Source organism: Chenopodium album, chromosome 13, assembly GCF_948465745.1.
Source record: "Chenopodium album chromosome 13, dcCheAlbu1.1, whole genome shotgun sequence".
In the NCBI taxonomy this organism is placed as follows: Eukaryota; Viridiplantae; Streptophyta; class Magnoliopsida; order Caryophyllales; family Amaranthaceae; genus Chenopodium; species Chenopodium album.
Window position 1 is genome coordinate 15,778,533 of NC_137846.1, and position 18,377 is coordinate 15,796,909.

At 36.3% G+C, this 18,377-nt stretch overlaps 4 protein-coding genes across 4 annotated transcripts; 1 reads left to right on the plus strand and 3 right to left on the minus strand.

The window, feature by feature from the left end:
* Positions 1 to 1,822: 1,822 nt before the first annotated feature.
* On the plus strand, positions 1,823 to 5,738 carry LOC145576399 (uncharacterized). The gene is made up of 2 exons (XM_081634168.1): positions 1,823 to 1,939; positions 3,789 to 5,738. Exon 2 carries the CDS (start codon positions 3,924 to 3,926, stop codon positions 5,676 to 5,678), a length of 1,755 nt encoding a protein of 584 aa, XP_081490294.1. The 5' UTR covers positions 1,823 to 1,939; positions 3,789 to 3,923; the 3' UTR covers positions 5,679 to 5,738.
* A 1,954-nt stretch (positions 5,739 to 7,692) lies between these two features.
* On the minus strand, positions 7,693 to 9,818 carry LOC145574641 (uncharacterized). Its single transcript, XM_081632478.1, has one exon. The coding sequence runs from the start codon at positions 9,694 to 9,696 to the stop codon at positions 7,948 to 7,950; it is 1,749 nt and encodes a 582-aa protein (XP_081488604.1). The 5' UTR covers positions 9,697 to 9,818; the 3' UTR covers positions 7,693 to 7,947.
* A 1,096-nt stretch (positions 9,819 to 10,914) lies between these two features.
* On the minus strand, positions 10,915 to 11,957 carry LOC145575291 (uncharacterized). The gene is made up of 2 exons (XM_081633178.1): positions 11,480 to 11,957; positions 10,915 to 11,261 (listed from the first exon to the last, which is right to left on the minus strand). The coding sequence occupies exons 1-2, from the start codon at positions 11,955 to 11,957 to the stop codon at positions 10,915 to 10,917; spliced, it is 825 nt and encodes a 274-aa protein (XP_081489304.1).
* A 3,498-nt stretch (positions 11,958 to 15,455) lies between these two features.
* LOC145575292 (uncharacterized) lies at positions 15,456 to 16,046 on the minus strand. The gene has a single exon (XM_081633179.1). It carries the CDS (start codon positions 16,044 to 16,046, stop codon positions 15,456 to 15,458), a length of 591 nt encoding a protein of 196 aa, XP_081489305.1.
* Positions 16,047 to 18,377: the final 2,331 nt, after the last annotated feature.

Below are 18,377 nucleotides of genomic sequence, written 5' to 3' on the forward strand. Positions count from 1 at the left end.
TAAATTTAAAATTTTCATCACAAGAGTACGGAATTCGATTTAAAATACTAATTAGGATTGCAATGGATGGCAATTTTCACCTAGAAGATCTCAGAATTGATGTAAATTTTTCGTTTTTTGTTATTATTTTCGAGTACACTTCTTGCTAAACGAGTGAAACAGACTGGTCTATTTCGGCCAAATTGAACAAAACTAATGCCTATATTACGCACATATTGAACATAATAGTATACTCAATTTCGTACACATTGAACAACATAGTATATTTTATTTTGTACACATTGAATAGAATAGTATACTCTATTTTGTATGTATTGAACAAAATAATATACTAAATTTCATAAATATTGAACAATTCTTGTTGTACATGCACTAGTAGGAAGATAGCTACTTGATATGATTATGCATGCTAATAATCAAACTTACATAAATTAATGCACTATGGTGGAAAGGATTATATTCTTTGTAAAACAAGGCATATCCCTTCCAGGGACCCAAGACTTCAGAGCCAAAAGCAAGAATCAAGGTTATTTACTAGTGTGTGTGTATATATATATACATATGTGAATAAAGTTGTATGATTCTTCCAGTCTCATTAATTCAAGCAGTTGATTTACTAGTATATATGTATATAGATTCATGCTAATAATCAAACTTTACAGGGTTCACAGGGGATTGCGGCCTCTCGAGGTCAGCCGCAGGATGGTTGCGGGGCACTCTGCTCCATGACCAAGTGAGCAGCAGCAGGCCGCAAGCAGGCTGCGACAACACTCACCTGGTCGCGGGCAGCTTGCGGTGTAGGTTGTAAGTGTAGGCTACATGACTTTGTTAGCAAAAGGAACAAGAAGCACAGGATGCATTAAACAATTTCAGGGCATTCAAAACACTTAAAATTGGGAACTCAATGCAATAGTATAACAATTTCAAATGACCCATATGAACTAACAACACTTGTTTCATATCTACTACAAGAAATAGTGAACAGATTACAACCACGTTATACAAAGCAGCTACTACTATTACATCACATTTATACAAATTAAATTACTCTATTTTAGCCCAACCATACAAAACAGTCAAATCCATTTCATACCCGTTACACAAAATAGTTGAAATTGCATTACCCAATTCATCTAATACTACCCAATCCCAATTCGATTTTTCAATTGAATGAAAATTCGATTCCAACAAAGATTAAACACCCACAAATATAAAGAGTATACAAAAACCCCAAAATTCATCATCTTCAAGCGAAAAAAAATCGAAATTAAACACTAAATTAATTTGTAAAATGGAGCAACAAAAATATGAGAGATTGCGAAGATTACTTACAACAACAACAAACAATTTAAAGGGAAGATCAAGCGACAAATTTCGTTTAAATAATAGTATCACAAGTTATTAAATTGATTTAATTCGGTATTGAATGAATTTTTTGATTGAAAATTTTAGGTTTTTTGGTTGAAAGAGAGGAGAACAAAAGAAATGAGAGTGAGTTTGAGAGTGAGGGTAAATTTGGGTTTTTAGTGGGGTGTGCTAAGTAGATAAAGGTTGTATTTAGTAACCATGAATTAATGCCAACTTATCAGCTGAAAGACTCTAAACTTTGCATTTAAAATCATTAAATTTGTTGCCACATGTGTACCAAGCTCCCTAAACTATGCTTAGTCAGTTAATTTGTACCTGAAAAGTGAGTCATCGATGGTTAAAGAATCATTTTACCTCATTTGAAAGTCGAGGGAGTAAAATGCTACAAATATCAAAGTTTAAGGACCGTTAACTCCATAAACTTGTATTTTCTAGTATTTAATAGGTGTAACAAATTAAACTCCCCCAAATTGTTTGTTTCCTCTTTCTAGTCTCTACTTCATAGTACTCCCACCGTTTGGTTCTTGTGCAGCTCGCCACGAACGTCACCGTCCACCGCTACTACTTTCCGGTAAGCCACCTCAATTCCTTGTTTTTTTTTCTTACCACTTTAACACCTTTCCACCGCTATTACAAACTGAAATTGAGGGAGTTCTTCATCCTACACTAATTTACTTTGTATTGCCCGTCAAAATAATTTACTTCGTATTTGGGAAAATTTTCAGTCCTTTAACGCCCATTTCTCACATTAATAGTATTGACACTTTGTAAATTTAATTACTATAACCTTGGTATTGTACAGTGAAGTTTAATGTTTTGTTATTAGTTTCGTTAAGTATATGATATTTTTTTGCCTTATAATTTAGAATGATTTATAATATTGTTTCAATTTTATTTGGCTAAGTTGTTTAGGTATTGGATTGGAGGGAGAAAAAAAAGGTTGGGTTTATCCAAAGAATTGTGTTAATTAATTATCTTAATTGTGTTTTGAGTTGGGTTTGTTTTATATTTTAGAAAGACTGTCTTGATAATTTCTTTGCAAAAGTTGGATATTTTCATTTTGTGGCATTTACCCTCAAATGTTTATTATAAACTTTGGGTAATTAGATGCTTTTGTGGGTGAATTTTTGATATTTCAGGTTATTAGGAGGTTTTTCTTTGTTTTTAGAGTTGTGAGAATCAAGGTTACTTTGACGTCCATGATTTTCCAAATAAACACATGTTCAAGTTTTGTGTCCCATGCGGTACTTGGATGACCTATGTGCTGCCCATGAAGCAAACTAGTTTGTTTTTTTACATATTAACAACGATGATGATAATTTTCGTTGTGAATACACTAGTTGAATGTGAATCTGAAGTACATTTTTATGTCATGACACACGCACACCTACTTCTAGTGCCACTTTTATTAGTTGTAATTATATTTCGTATTTGGCATCAACCGTGGCGGAGTAGTAAGTTTTATGTATGATTTATTGTGATTTGAAATGAAGTTGGACTATATAAGTCTGTTGCCGTGTAACTGTGTGGATATTATTAAGTAATTTTTTGAGTTTGGATATTTGTGTTGCTGGTGATCTTCTTGGTTGTGAATGAATAATATTTGGTGGAGATGTCTTGGTAGACCCCCTAGAAAGGTGTGGCAATCAGGCAAAGCCAAGTGGTTTGTTTTGAGTAGTTTGCTTAGGAGACCTCTTGATGGTGATGAATGACATGTATACTTTAGGAGCTTGAATGTGTTTGGTAAAGTATACATGCTGAAATTAATTATAACCACTTTAATGTAAAAAATTCAGAGGAAAAAGAAGTTTTGAGGCCTCATCTTGAGAGTGAGGAGCAGTGAAACTTATTAGAAAGTAGCCCATTGGCATTACCTGTCATTGGGCAATGAGTAGGATGGAACTAATCAATGGTATTATTTTGATGTGATAAAGTAATCATACTGAGTCATGAGGGTTTTTTATTGTTATTTTTTTTTTTTTAAATTTTTTTTTTCTTTTATGGAGAGGGGAGGGGAATAGTTTATGCTGCACACTTGAGTCAGTATATGGAATTAATTAATCTACAAATTGGTCATGGATCCTTACTTTCCATGTATGTGCTTGCTTGATGCTTTGTGTATGGAATGAATTATGTACATGTGGTGGAAATTGCCAGATTTCTTCCGATTTGCTTGTTGGCATTGCTGTTCTTTTCTTAACATTCTATACCAATTTTCTATGGTATGGGAATCTTAGGCTAAGGTTATACACCTAGATAGAAAACTAAGCTTGAGTTTTCTTATTTCAACATTGATGGATTTATTTCTAAAGATTTTTCAAGTTTTTTTCCTTAATTTGTATCTAAAAGTTAGACACGGAGTACGTTCTTTGAGTTCTAAAATTTTAGCTATGTGTTCACTGTTCTTGACCTTGTTGCAGGTTTTTTAAGAGTTGAGGATTGCTGGATGATTGGAGAACACTATTATCTATTGATAGGGATACTGGAATCTATCATGAGACAGAGTGCTTCTATAGAATGAATGTCAGCAACACTGTTGAGTATTGAAGTTAAGGATGGTGCCTGCAGCTACTTCTCAGCACTCTACAGTTGAGATTCCTTGTTTACAAAGAGTGGATTTATGTCATAACAGAAAGGACACTACTTCTAGTTTTGTCCATTGTACTAATGTGAAACCATGTCAGTCTGAATTAGCTTCTCTCTTAAAATATAGCCATGCATGTCAATTTTGGTTACGAAGTCCTAGATTTTGTTCTAGGAGAGATAACTTTTGGTTAAACTGCCGAGCTCAGCATGGTAATGTCTGCATTAATGATGTCGATGAGATTAGACAACAGAGACATACGACTGGTGCACAGAAGAATGCTACACAAATTAGTTTAAAGAAGCCTGTTTCATCATTAGAAGGACCCTTTGTTGAGAACAGTGAGCTTAAAAACAATTATATTCTTCAAAAATACTGCAGCTTTGGAAAGCTATTTGAAGCAACTAGGTTGGTAGAGGTCATGGCCCGTCAAAGTCAAATTCCTTACTTCCCTTCTTGTATTAATTTGATACGCGGTCTCATTAAACAAAACCAGGTTGAGAAAGCAGCAAAGGTCTTGCAAATTGTGGTAATGTCTGGTGGTGTTCCGGATGTTATCACATACAACATGTTGATTGGGGGATTGTGCAAGCGTGGAGAATTGAACTCTGCCATTGAGTACTTAGACGATATGAGCTTAAGTGGTTGCTTACCAGATGCAATCACGTATAACACAATCATCAGGAGTTTCTTTGATAGGGGCAAGTTTGATCAGGCTATTTCATTTTGGAAGGACCAACTTAGAAAGGGGTGTCCTCCTTATACTATCACATATACAATCTTGCTAGATTTAGTTATGCAACATTGTGGGTTAGTTAGAGCTCTTGGGGTGTTGAATGATTTTGCTGTTGAAGGCTGTTATCCTGATCTAGTTACCTACAATTCACTGATAAACTCTAGTAGTAAAAAAGGAAATTTCAAAGAAATGGCTTTGGTGATGCATAGTCTAGTTTCTCATGGTTTGGAGCCAAATTCTGTGACTTACAACACTATACTTCATGCTATATGTAGCCATGGTTATTGGGCTGAAGCGGATGACATTTTGTCAATCATGAATCAAACTTCTCATCGTCCAAGAGTTGTTACATATAATATCTTAATCAATGGTTTGTGTAAGCATGGGCTCCTGGATCGTGCCATAGATTTTCTTGATCAAATGGTTAGCAAAAACCTTTCCCCAGATATAATCACATACAATACCCTATTAGCAGCCATCTGCAAAGAAGGAATGTTGGATGAGGCTCTTTGCATTGTTAGGCTTTTAAGTGATAGAAATTGCTCTCCTGGCTTGATTACTTATAACATTGTCATGGATGGTTTGGCTAAGAACGGTTCTATGGAGAAAGCAATGCAGGTGTACAATGAAATGATCGATAAGGGAATTGTTCCAGATGATATAACTCATCGTTGTCTAGTCTGGGGCTTTTGCCGGGCAGATAAACATGATGAGTGTATGGAGGTATTAAGGGAGATGAATAGAAGAAACCACAAGATTCAAAACAGGTTTTACAGGTTTATTATTCCGGAATTGTGCAGAAATAAGAAGCTGGATATTGCTATACAAGTTCTAGAAATCATGATCTCCAACCAGATCAAGCCAGATGAAACTGTTTACACCAATTTAATTAGAGGAGTAGCTGCTTATGGTATGATTGAAGAAGCTCATAAACTGTCTTCTAAGCTAGTTGAATGGGGAATTCTAAGAGAAGGTGTTAAGCTGAATTGAAACGCAAATTTTGACTTCTTCAACACTCCGAGTATGACCCCTTCTGCATCATATTTTCTCTGCTTTACCACTTTTTTTTTTTTTTTAATAATGTACTTGAATTCTTTCTTTTACCAAAAATATTATGAAACTGAATTTGGACTTGATCAAGGCAAAAAGCACATAAAGTTCATGCTGCTTATACTATTTAGAATTTTCTTTGCCTTATGTAGGATTAGTTTTCATGGTTATTACCTTTTGCAATTTGTGGTTTTCATGTAAAAACTCATTGCTTTTATGAAGGCACATGATATTTAATTAATTCATACTTTATGATGTAGGTAAGCAGTAAGCATGAGTGTCTTTTCTTTAATTGGTTGATTCTTAGCTATGCTATGAGCCCATGATGCTGGTAACATCCTATAGGAAGCATTGTCTGACGAATTGATAAACTAGACTGTCATATGTTGTGGAAGCAACTTCAAATTTATTTGTTGACAAACGCACTTTCTTTCATCTCTTTAAAGCCAGTTACTCCATGAAATAGAGCTTTATGCGAAAGACAGAATGAAGAGAATGTTAAGAACTTTGACTTACAATGTTGTCTGCTTATGATTATCTGCTTTCCGCTTTCTGTTTGTCTGTTTCCCTTCTCCTTCCCTTTATCCTATGATGCATATGAGCATGGGTGTCTTTGCCTATTTTTTTTTTCTTGGCTATAATATGATGCCGGTAATGTGTTATATTATTTTTGGACTGGTATATGCTGTTAAAAAAACATAGCTGTAGATACTTTTGGTTCATCACTGCATTTTCTCTCACTTTTTAGAGCCAGTCGCTCCATGTGATAAAACTTCTGTAATGGAGAGGAACTTTGACTGATAATGTGGTCTACTCATGGCTGGCTTTCACTTATCTGTTTATCTGAATGTTTGTCCTTTCATAATGTTGGACCTTAGAAATGTATAATGGTTTTTCAAAACTATATAGCATTTCATCTTTGTCTAATTTCTTGATTTTGGTGCCAGTTGAGCATCTGTTATCTTTTATCTCCTGGATCGAGAATGAGTATAAAGCAATCTTGAATTTGTGCCAGGCAATCTTCACGCAGCTGATTTTTGTAAGTTGGGCATGTCAATTTTATTTCTCACTCAACTTCCTTTCTGTTACAATATGCAAAACATTGATGTTTATCTGATGAACATTTACCGCTAATGGGTCTATGGCTTATTTTACTGCAAAGTTTATTTCTTATTAGTTGCAAAACATATTTTCTGCATATTCCGACATCTTTCTGTAAATTATGTTTTAGAAGATGAGCCAAATAACTTGGAGGATAGGTAGTTTTAAGTCACTGATGCAGTGCCACTATAATCTTTTTTTCTGTCTGCCATGGATGTAGAAAAAAAAAAAGAGGAAAACAAGTGCTACTTGCATTCTAATTATCAAAATAGGATTAGGAATCTCTACATGACTACTACTGACAATGTGATCTTTGTTAGGGATTTCTGGTACTCATTTACCTTTTGCCTTGACCTGGCCCCTAGTCCGGGTACGTCTCCTAGTCCGGACCTTCCTTATCACTAACATATCTTAAACATGGGGCTGATAACAAGCTGAGATGAACTCGAATTTGGTTCAGCTTTACTTGGTTAGACAGAGTAATTATAATTGCTGTCCAAGTTTGAATTTTCTAGCTTGGAAACTCAAGCTCTGCTTGGTTAGTAATACTTTAAAGCTGCTACATTACTTTTTTTTATATATGTGCGCATACTTCAGTATTGGACACGCTATATTTAACAATTTTAAAATAATGAGAAGGATTACAATTAGCATGAGTAAAAAATCAAATACAATTGTACTGTTGTACATCTTGTATTGGATTTTAAATACTCGACCGTTTTTTTTTAATACTACCTTGACAATTAGCTTGAGCAAAATATCATATAGAATTTGTATTGTCTATAATCTAGTGAGCAACTTAAGACTACTTTAAAGTTACTTCATTTCTATCTACATGATTAAAGAAATCAAATACACTTAAACTTGTGACTTCAAATTTTTAAACATAATTTACAGGGCAGTACATGTGGTAAAAGTAGAAAGTGAAATATTTACACTTTTGCTGAAATATTTCTGGTATATGATAGCGTAATGACAAGCTTGTAGTTGCCATCATTAAACATGTATAGAATTTTGGGCTTTTAAGAAGAGCTGTTTATATACAGTGGCTTATATAGTTAGACATATTGACATAATATCACATATCACTTTTGTTGTTGGAATACTTTCATATTCCAGAGGCTACAAGTTCTTTCTGTGTAGAAAGAACAGGAAAGGCCTTACTCAAGCGTTTGAAAGATTCAGCGGAAACTGCATCCATTTCCATTAGAGTGTTTGCCAATTCCATAGCCTCGTCACGCCACCCTGCGAATCCTACCCCTTCAATCAATAAAATATAAGTTGTTTCATTTGGCTGACAACCCTTTTCAACCATCCGTCCCAACAATTCAACAGCATCTGTCAGCCTACGTTCTTTGCAAAGACCAAGTAGGACCATATTGTAGCTAATAACTGTTGGTTTAGTACCAAAGTTCTCCATGTCCCTTAGTAATTTCATAGCCTCATCGACCATCCCATCTCTGCAAAGACAGGATAGAAGGGCATTGTAAGTAATCTCATCAGGATCAACCCCGTTCTTAAACATATCTTCTACCACTTTCATAGCCCTTGTTCGATCCCCAACGTTCCATAATGCACTTATCAAACAGTTGTAGGAGCTTGCGTCTGGATCACAACCCACCTCACCAAGCTTATCAAAAATCTCTAGAGCTAGATCGGCCTTCCCATTCTTGCACAAAGCTGCCAAAACAGTGTTATAATTGACAATATCAGGCAAGCAGCCATTAGAAATCATGAGATCTAAAACGCCAATCGCCAAATCCAATTTCCCCTCTTTACAAAATGTTGAAATCAGAGGATCATAGCTATAGTTATCAGGTTTTAGTCCTTTTTCCATCATAACCTTCAGCATTGTTAGAGCCTCCTCCACCTTGCTCGCACGACATAATGCACCAATCAGTATGCTATAAGTGACAACATTAGGCTCAGATCCTCGAGATAGCATCTCTCTCACCAATTGCTCCCCTTGTTCCCATTTCCCTCGGTCTAGTAACGCCCGTAACAGGATGTTGTATGAGATTACATCTGGATGAGAACCTTGGGAGGGTAAGTTCCGAATAAAAGCAAATGCTTGATCCACTGACCCTTCTTTGCACATCCCTCTAATCATGGTGTTGTAGACATACATGTCGGGTACGAGCCCTCTCGCTAACATATCATTGAATACCTTCATTGCTTCATCAGTCCCACCTTCATTAAGAGTAGCTTCTATCAATATAGTGTAGGTAACAACAGTTGGTTGACAATCATCTTTCAATAACTTTTCCAACACTCTCGAGGCCAAATCAAGCTTCCCCCTGCTACAAAGACTACCTATCATGATATTGTAAGTGACTATATCAGGTGAATATCCTTTAGCCTTCATTCTATTAAGCAGGTTATTAGCATCTTCAATCCTATTTACCTTGCAGAAACCACTGATCATAGCATTATATGCAAATAAATCCGGCTCGCCTTTCGATTCCAATATATTCATCACCTCTATTGCTTTATCAACCTCTTTGCTGTTGAAAAACCCTTTAATGAGCTTTGTACTGAGGACTAAATCAGGCTGATAACCCCTGCTCACCATGCTCTGAAGAAAATAGAAAGCCTCATTATAGTTTCCTGCTTTATATGACTTCTTGATTGATTTTAGCAACTGTGTCTCTTTGAGATCAAATGGTTGCGAAAATGTCGGTCGAGTTTCGACAGAATATGCTCGAATTTTTGGTATATTTCTGTAGTAAATCTCATTTGGAATGCTCTTTTTGCAGGTAATTGGACAATTATGATGATATGAATGCAAAGAAGGTACTCTGAGCTCTGTAATATAGGGAAGGCAATTAGGGAATAGTTCAGTTGTGTATATCGTCATCTGGGTTTTTTTTTGTTTTTTTTTTTTTTTTTTTTTTTTGGTTGTGCCTCAAAATTTTGTTTTAACATTCATAGTTTCTGCAAGACAGAAAGAAAGATGATTCTTGCAAAAATCTGTTTTTTTTTTTTTTTGGTAATAATAATCAGAAATTCAGAATAAAGAGGTCCTATTGGCTGTGGGAATTTAGAAGGTTGGACAGTGAGATAAGGGTATGCACGTGTATGTCTAAAAGCCTAACACTTGGCTTAGTTGGTAGTTTGGGATTATGTGTATAAGTATGTACCCCATGCACAATTTTGAGGATGGATGTCCACCAGGAATGCAAATATCTCTCTTTTGTGCTCCCTTTAGTCCTGTGTTTTTTTTAGTGTCCAATTTGATTTTAGCACTATTTATATATATAATTTTGATCAATATTTATGCTCTGTAGTCTATATATAAGATTAAATATATTCGTATAAGTATTTGTTAGAATCGTCTCAATATGTATTATTATAGTAGTTTCCAAATATTAATTTTATATAATTTACACCTATTGCTAATTAAAAAAATATCAACTTTATACATTTCCTAAAAAAAAAAAAAGACTTAATACATTTTCTTTATAGAAAAATGTGTGAAAAATTACCTAATAAAATCCTCTTTTTGTATGTCTTATTAAAAAAAAAAAAAAAGTTGTTAAAACATATCATATGTGAATAATGTGATTCTGATGGTTGGCCAAACTTGCCAACATCGACTCATGAAAGTGGCTTTTAATGAGACATTTTTTTTTTCCTTTTTTCACGTTTTCTATTGCCTCCCTCCATTTCTCTTTTATTTTTACTTCTTTGGTGAAAGAGTGAGGGAATTGACCCAATTTTAGGAGATTCTAATATTGATTCTCATCATCCATCTTTGTGCCTCTCTAAAAACCAAAAAAATATGATAGACCTAGTTGGTATTGGTGTTACATTGTTACTCACTCTTCAAGGCTTAATCCTCTCAAAATAAAATCGACTTCATGCTTTTAAATTTTCTGGGTATGATGAGATATTGTTATACACACTCGGGTGCGCGGATGCATGGTGAACCCAAATACATTTTTTGTTCATCTTTTTTGAAGAAAGCGGTTAGTGCATTAACTCATAGCAAAAATATCCGAAAGTACATACGGGGAAATCTCACAAGGAACATGATTTACCCATTGTTGATCATTATTCAACGGCACTAACCTAGCTATATGATGGGTAACAAAGTTTTCGTCACGTTTAACATGAGACCACATAATGGAAGAAAACAAGAGCTAACCAAAGCAATATCCTCAAGGATGTTGTTAGTCGCAGAGAAGGAGAAAGAACGTTTCCTGAGCTTTGAGACTAAGAGCAAAGAATCAGACTCTATTATAACATCATTGAAACCATACTCTTCAGCCAACTTAATGCCAAATAGTGCAACTTTACATTCGGCAATGAAAGGGTCCCATCTCGCTTTGATTCTGCGAACAGCAGCAAGTTGAACCTGGCCCCTGTAGTCACGTGTAACCACCCCTAGACCAACCCAACCATCTTCACTAATTGAGGCATCTACATTGATATTCAAAGCACCAGATGAAAGGGGGGGGACCAAATCATTCAGCCAGGAGCTTCAGGCTGGACAATTCCCCCATAGATCTTCTCCATAAATTCACCAAAGTCTGCAACCAACCTACTGTGTCTTTGAATAAGCAAATCATCAAGTTCCCAAGTATTCTCAGAAACCCACCTATTCCGCCTAAACCAGATGAACTAAGTGAGAAAGAGACATTTCTGAAACATCTCATCAGAAAAATCTTTCTTCCAAAGCAAAACAATTTCCCTGAAAGAGTCATTATTTCCATACTTGAGTGCCTCCTCACGACCACTCCTAATCCAACACTGCTTCGCACTTGGGCAGTTGATGACATCATAAGCAATAGTTTCAACCTCAGCACCACAACACGGACAAGTAGGATCATCAATTAGATGTCTATATTCGAGCATACCACGGGTAGGCAGCGAATTAGAGCAGCATCTCCAGAGAAAATAGCGCACCTTAGGAGTTACTTTTGCCTTCCAAAGTTCAACCCAATATTGCTCAAAATTATCAAGACAACAAGATTTCCCAAGGAGGTATGCAGACCTTACCTCATAGCATCCATTCCTTGACCATGCCCACGTAAGAGTGTCACTAGGGAGACGATCACTAATAGGAATTGCATAAATCACTTTCTTATCACGATCATTAAAAATGTTTTCAATCATCTCAAAGTTCCAGCACTTACCACTAGCATCAATGAGCTCGACCACAAGGGACCACGCCTCTTCTCTATTTCAGTCGTTGCAAACCTACTTGTGTCATCGATAAGCCAGGGATCCGTCCAAACATTAATGTTAAGACCATTTCCAACTCTCTAAAGCATACCCTCCTTAACAAGGGCTTTCGAACTCCATAGGCTTCGCTAGGAAATGCTAGAAACAGGGCCAAGGGCAGCCTCAAAAATAGTTGACCGAGGATAATACTTGGCCTTAAGAACTCTACTAGCAAGGGAGTTCTTGTTTGTTGCAAGCCGCCAAAGCTGCTTCCCCAACAAAGCATCGTTGAATACCCCCAAGTCTCGGAAACCCAAACCCCCTAGAAACTTGGGTTGGCATAAAGTATCCCACCTTCTCCAGTGTATCTTCCTCCCTTTGTCATTTGAGCCCCACCAAAACCGAGCCATCGTTCCATGAAGATCTTCAATTAACCCCACGGGAAATTTGTAAACCCCCATGAGATAAGTTGGAATTGCTTGGATAACAGATTTGAGTAGAACCTCTTTCTCGGCTCTTGACAAAAGCTTTTCTTTCCACCCTTGAATTTTCTTCAATACCCGATCCTTAACACAAGCAGAAACTGCTTTCTTCGATCTCCCCACAATAGTTGGAAAACCATGGTATTTAACATGGTTATCGACCATTTCCATACCAAGAATAGAGCTATAAGTGATTCGTGATGGTAAAGGAACACCTATACAAAAAGAGACCTCAGACTTTTCCAAATTAATTTTTTGCCCAGAAGTTGCTTCATATTTGTTGAGAATATCAACAATGATCGAACATTCCTGTCGAGTAGCTCTAGTAAACAAAAGACTATCATCTGCAAAAAACAAATGAGTAATCTCCGGACCGTTCCTACTAGCCCGCACACCATGAATCAATTTTTTCTCCGATGCCACCTGAAGCATTCTAGAAAGCACATCAGCAACTAGAATAAAAAAATACGGGGAGATAGGATCACCTTGACGAAGTCCCCTCGAAGGCTTAAAAACATCAGATTGAACTCCATTGATGATGAAAGAATACTGCACTGTTGATACAAAAGTCATGATAGTATCCACCAAAGCTCCGGCAAAACCCAATTTAATCAACAATCTCCTCAAAAAATCCCATTCAACCCGATCATAAGCTTTACTCATGTCAAGCTTCATAGCAATCGAACGCCGACGACCTTTGGACTTCTTTTTCATGGTATGAAAGAGTTCTAGAGCAATAAAGAGCATTATCAGTAATTAGTCTCTTAGGAACAAAAGCACTCTGATTTTCGGTCACCATACTTTGTAGGAAGGGTTTTAGTCTATTTGCAACTGACTTAGAGGCCAGCTTATATAAAACATTGCGAAGAGAAATCGGGCGAAATTGTGAAATACAAGTGGGATCTTTAACTTTGGGATTAAGGGCCACATTGGTACGGTTTACTTCACAAAGAGAAATTCTACCAGAGATAGCATTATTAACAAAAATAGTAACATCATCACCAACTATGTGCCAATATTTTTGATAAAAAATTGCATGTAAACCATCCGGCCCCGGAGCTTTGCAAGGACCCATTTGAGAAAGAGCAGTAAATATTTCATCTTTAGAAAAAGGGCGGCATAAAGACAAGTTCATACCTTCAGTCACCATAGTGGGAATGCAACCGAGAACATCCTCCAAAACTGAGTCGTCCATATCACCTCTAGCAAAAAGAGAACCATAAAAGGAGAGAATGATTTTTTCAATTTCCTCCGCGGATTTCCAGACTCCATCAGATTCCGTTAACCCTTTAATGTAGTTCTTAATTTTTCTCTGAGCTGCCTTATGGTGAAAATATTTGGTGTTCCGGTCTCCGTCCTTAATTTCTGACACTCTCGATCGAAGGTACCAGTAAGCTTCATTTTTCTCATGGAGTTCATCTAACAAGGCTTCCAGTCTACTACATTCTGCAAAATTTGGAAGAGAACTACCAAAATTTTGAGCAGCCCGCAATGCCTCCTCCGTGTCTGCAATTTTCTGCCCCAAATTATCAAAGCTATCTTTACTCCATGCTGTCAAGTCCTTGGCTACTGACATGAGCTTTTCTTCCATATTCAAGTGATTAGAATTGAGCCATGATTTTTTTAATAATTTCCTCTAGCCTATCCGCAAGCATCCAGCAGGTCTCAAACCTGAATTTTCTCTTATTTTTCGGCTTTTTCTTCTTCAACTTTGCTTCCGTATCAAGCATGATAGCAACATGATCAGATTTATGTTTGTTCAAATGAGAGACATGAGCATCCTTGAACCAAGACGACCATCGAGTGCAACAAACAAATATGTCCAATCTTTCACGCACAATAGAGTCCGGAGTGTTACCACGTTCCCATGTAACCCAAGAGCCATCGTGACCAAGATCTCGCAAACTACATTCATCAAGGACCGCTCGAAAAGCATCCATCGCCCTTTGTTCCCGTATAGCTCCACCCGACTTCTCATCCAGGCTAAGAATTTCATTAAAATCCCCTCTAAAAACCACCGGAAAAGCCGAGTCAAGATAAAGCTCCCGCATAAGAGCCCAAGTATTAGCCTTCAAAGACTTGTCTGGCCACCCATACACACCAATATCTCCAAACTCTTCCACCTATCTCCTTAATATCGCCACAGATATGATGATCCGAGTACGACACTAAGGAAAAATCCACTTCCTCCCTCCAAAATATACATAAACCTCCCGACTTGCCCTTACTATCAACACCAACAGCCTTTTCAGAACCATATCTTCTTTTTAAATTTTCTGATTTATTCCTGCTAATCATAGTCTCAGACAGAAAAATAATATCCGGACAAATGTTCAAAAACGGAGAGCACGAATTGCACGAGGATTGTCCGCCCCTCTGCAATTCCAACACAAAAGTTTCATTGTTCTTCAGGGGGTGGTTTAAACCAACACCCCTTACTTGATTTACCCCGTCTCAGGCTAAAATGTTTGATGAGAGTTTTTGTTTTTTGGCGGCTTCAGACATTTTCAATGAAGAGAAGGAATCATTGGCATTCTCAACAACACCCCTTTTACGAGAGAGAATCCCACTAGCATTCTCTCCTTCAATCACACTTCTGCTTATTTCCCTTCGGTCAACTCTCCCCTTCTTCACCCTCATTCTGCCATTCCCTACCTCCGAACAGTCCCTAGGTAAGTCATGTTCCATCTCAATAATGTCATCATTAGCCTCCTTTATACCCTCAGCACCAAACAAATTTGTCTCCTGACTCACATCATCACCCCCCTCATCTTCTTTATTCCCCCCTCACCATTATTTTCGGCAAGACTCTTTATTCTGAGCACAGTTTTAGAGCTAGCTTCATCAACTACTTTCACTAAGGCAGCTTCCTTAGGTCTAGAAGGTGGAAAGGTTAATTTTCGAGCGACACCCGGAGGGCCTAACTTCACTGCATCATGATCATAATAGGTGGGGGTACGAACCTTCTTCATTGAGTGCAAACCGTCCCTCCATCTTCTCTCCCTCTCAATCTCTGCGTCTGGTTTGCGAGGTTGTTTCCTCTGAGTGCACATAACCACGGGCCATACTGGTATACAATCTCTGCACTTGCTTCTCTTGCTTTATCTTTAGCAGAACAACCGACCTCAGTATGATCCATTTTTCCACAAAAGTAACAAAAATCTGCCAGACGTTCATATTTAAGAGCAATCCACTTTGACGAGGATGCGCCAGTAGCCAGGAATAATCCAAGCCGAAGTGGTTTTTCAATGTTAATCATCACTTTTATGCGCATGAACTCCCCCCATCCTAAGGGGTCAGCATCATCCATCTCTAAGAAGGTACCCAGAAAGTCACCAATATCTGTCATCACCTTCTTATTGCGCTTATTGAAAGGGACGTCTAGCAATCGTATCCACATTGGGGCATGACGGAATTCGACTTCCGATGGTTCTTCATCGCCCTTAATCTCCTTTAGCACCAAAAGTTTCCCATCAAAGAACCATGGTGATCCTTCAATAGCCTTCTCTTTGTCAAATTCGCTAAAAAATTGGAAAACGAACAAATTCATCTCCACCATCTTAATCACAATATTATCCTGCAATCTCTAGACTGACTTTAGAGTGCGCTTCATTGCCTCAACGTTAAAAGGCTTCGTAGTCAATAATTTTCCTACAAATGATAGGGCAATTTGGGTTTTCGTACCTCCGTCTTCTAGATCCTCCAAATCCTCACCAATAACTTTCGATTCCTCCTCCGTAAGTCTTATTTCTCGAAATCATTTAATAAATCCTCAGCCATGTTTCCTGAAACCAGCAATCGAAGAGAAGTAATGAAAGAAATTTGTGAAATAATGGATGAAGAATTAAGAATTTTAGCCTACGAACAAACCCTAGTCGAGGGACGACTCACCCTAGATGGGTGTCCTCCTGGGAAGTCCTCGTGTTGCACCCCTTTTGTTCATCTTGATAATTGACTAATTGTTGCTCAAATAAATATTTTCACAGTATCATCTTGCTAGGTGTTTTGTTCGACATTGAGTATAATGAATTTGTGAGATTTTTATCATACTTTTAATAAGTGTTGTTCAACCTCGCTTTAGGTTCTGGTAGTGGGTTTCTGAGTTCCTATCCCTTATTTCTCCCTTGAGACTGGTAAACCCGGTCAAAATTGATCCTAGATATTCAAACAATAAAAACTGAATCGAGTATCTATTTTTTTCGGATAAAATATCTAGTTTTTTGAATATTTTGGGTATCCGAACATAGTAAAAGGTAGTCCGTAATACTCTCTTCGTTTTTCTTAAGTGTTATGCTTTAAACAACACATATAGTTTTAGACAAATTAATTAACTTGAATATAAAAAAAAATGTAAGGGGAATAGTTGGGGTATAAAAAAATTATAAAAGAACATAGTAGGGTTAATTTTTTTATTAAAAAGTAAAGAATGTGAGAGGGAAAGAAATGTTAAAAAAAAGTAGTGGTGGGTTTGAATGATGACCATTCCGACCATAAGAAGAGAAAGGTATAATATTTAAATGAAGTAGACAAAAGAAGAAAGTGTGTAATACTCGACACCACAAAAGGAAAGTGTAACACTTTTAAAAAATGAAGGGAATAGTTTAAATTTATACTTCGTTCTTGAATATTTGTGACAGACATGACAATGCACAAATTTGACTAAAATTGGTATGTTGTGTGATTAGTCATTCATGTTTTATAGGTTAACATGAAACATGACATAACCTAGTGGTTAATTAAGACTTAGATGTTAAACTTGAATTAAGATCAATAGGGGGTTAGACAAGAAGAAAAAAAATTCATTAATAAAAAATAGCCAAATGACACTTACAAACAAATTCCTAAGAAATCTAAAATTCCAAAATAATAAGTATATAACATATATAACACCTTAGAACTAATTACATTTTCGATCAACAATCATCTTAGGGTTCGTTTGACATTGTTGTAGTTTTCTATTTTTTAGTTTTTTTTTTTTGTTTTTTAAAATCATATGACACATGTCATATAATGAATTAAAAAATAGTCAAACTTATTAATATCGTGATAATTTTAAAAACTAACGACAGAAAAGTGGAAACACCTCTTTCTTGTTTCCTGTTTTTGGTTTTTTGTTTTTTTTTTAAAAAAAAAAACTAAAAACTGAAAATTGAAAACAAAAAAACGATGTCAAACAAACCCTTAATAAAAAAAAATTCATTCGAAACAATACAATATGTGAGTTAGTACCCTACTTCGGCTTAAAATCCACTAATGCATTGTCGTTGGGTGAGAATACTTATGTGGTCCTCTAGATACTTACGGAGATTATGAAACCCTAGATCTTCAATCCTCGTTAGAAGAACAAACAATGAAATTAAACACAATAATAGAATAATTATTATATCAAGGATAGGATCTATTTATTGCAAGCAATTAAAATTTTTTGGGGTTACCACACCAATAAGAATACCAGTGGAACGAAGCCCCTAAAAAGAATCACAACTAAGACTAGGAAGAAAATAGATGAAAAAGGAGAGAAAAGGGAGAAGAATGAAGGTAAAATATATAACAGAAAAAACCTAGCTATGGAGGTTAGAAAAACCATAAAATGGATAAACCCTTGAGGGAACTAGAAAAACCCTCTTAAGGAAAAAACCTAGAGAAAACACAATTTGTTTCGTCGTTTTGAGATCAGAAGTGTTTTAAAATCTTGTACAATCCAAGTTTTTGAAAATATAAAAATTTACAAAAAACGAAAGACTCATTGAATGTGGAGAACTTTTACCCAACACATAAACTCACTTAGTAATGCGTTTTAATAGAGAAAATACAACTTTATCACTTTGATAAACAAGCCAAGTTTATCAAATGGCATTTATGTAATGGCCTTGATATTTGTGCTTATATA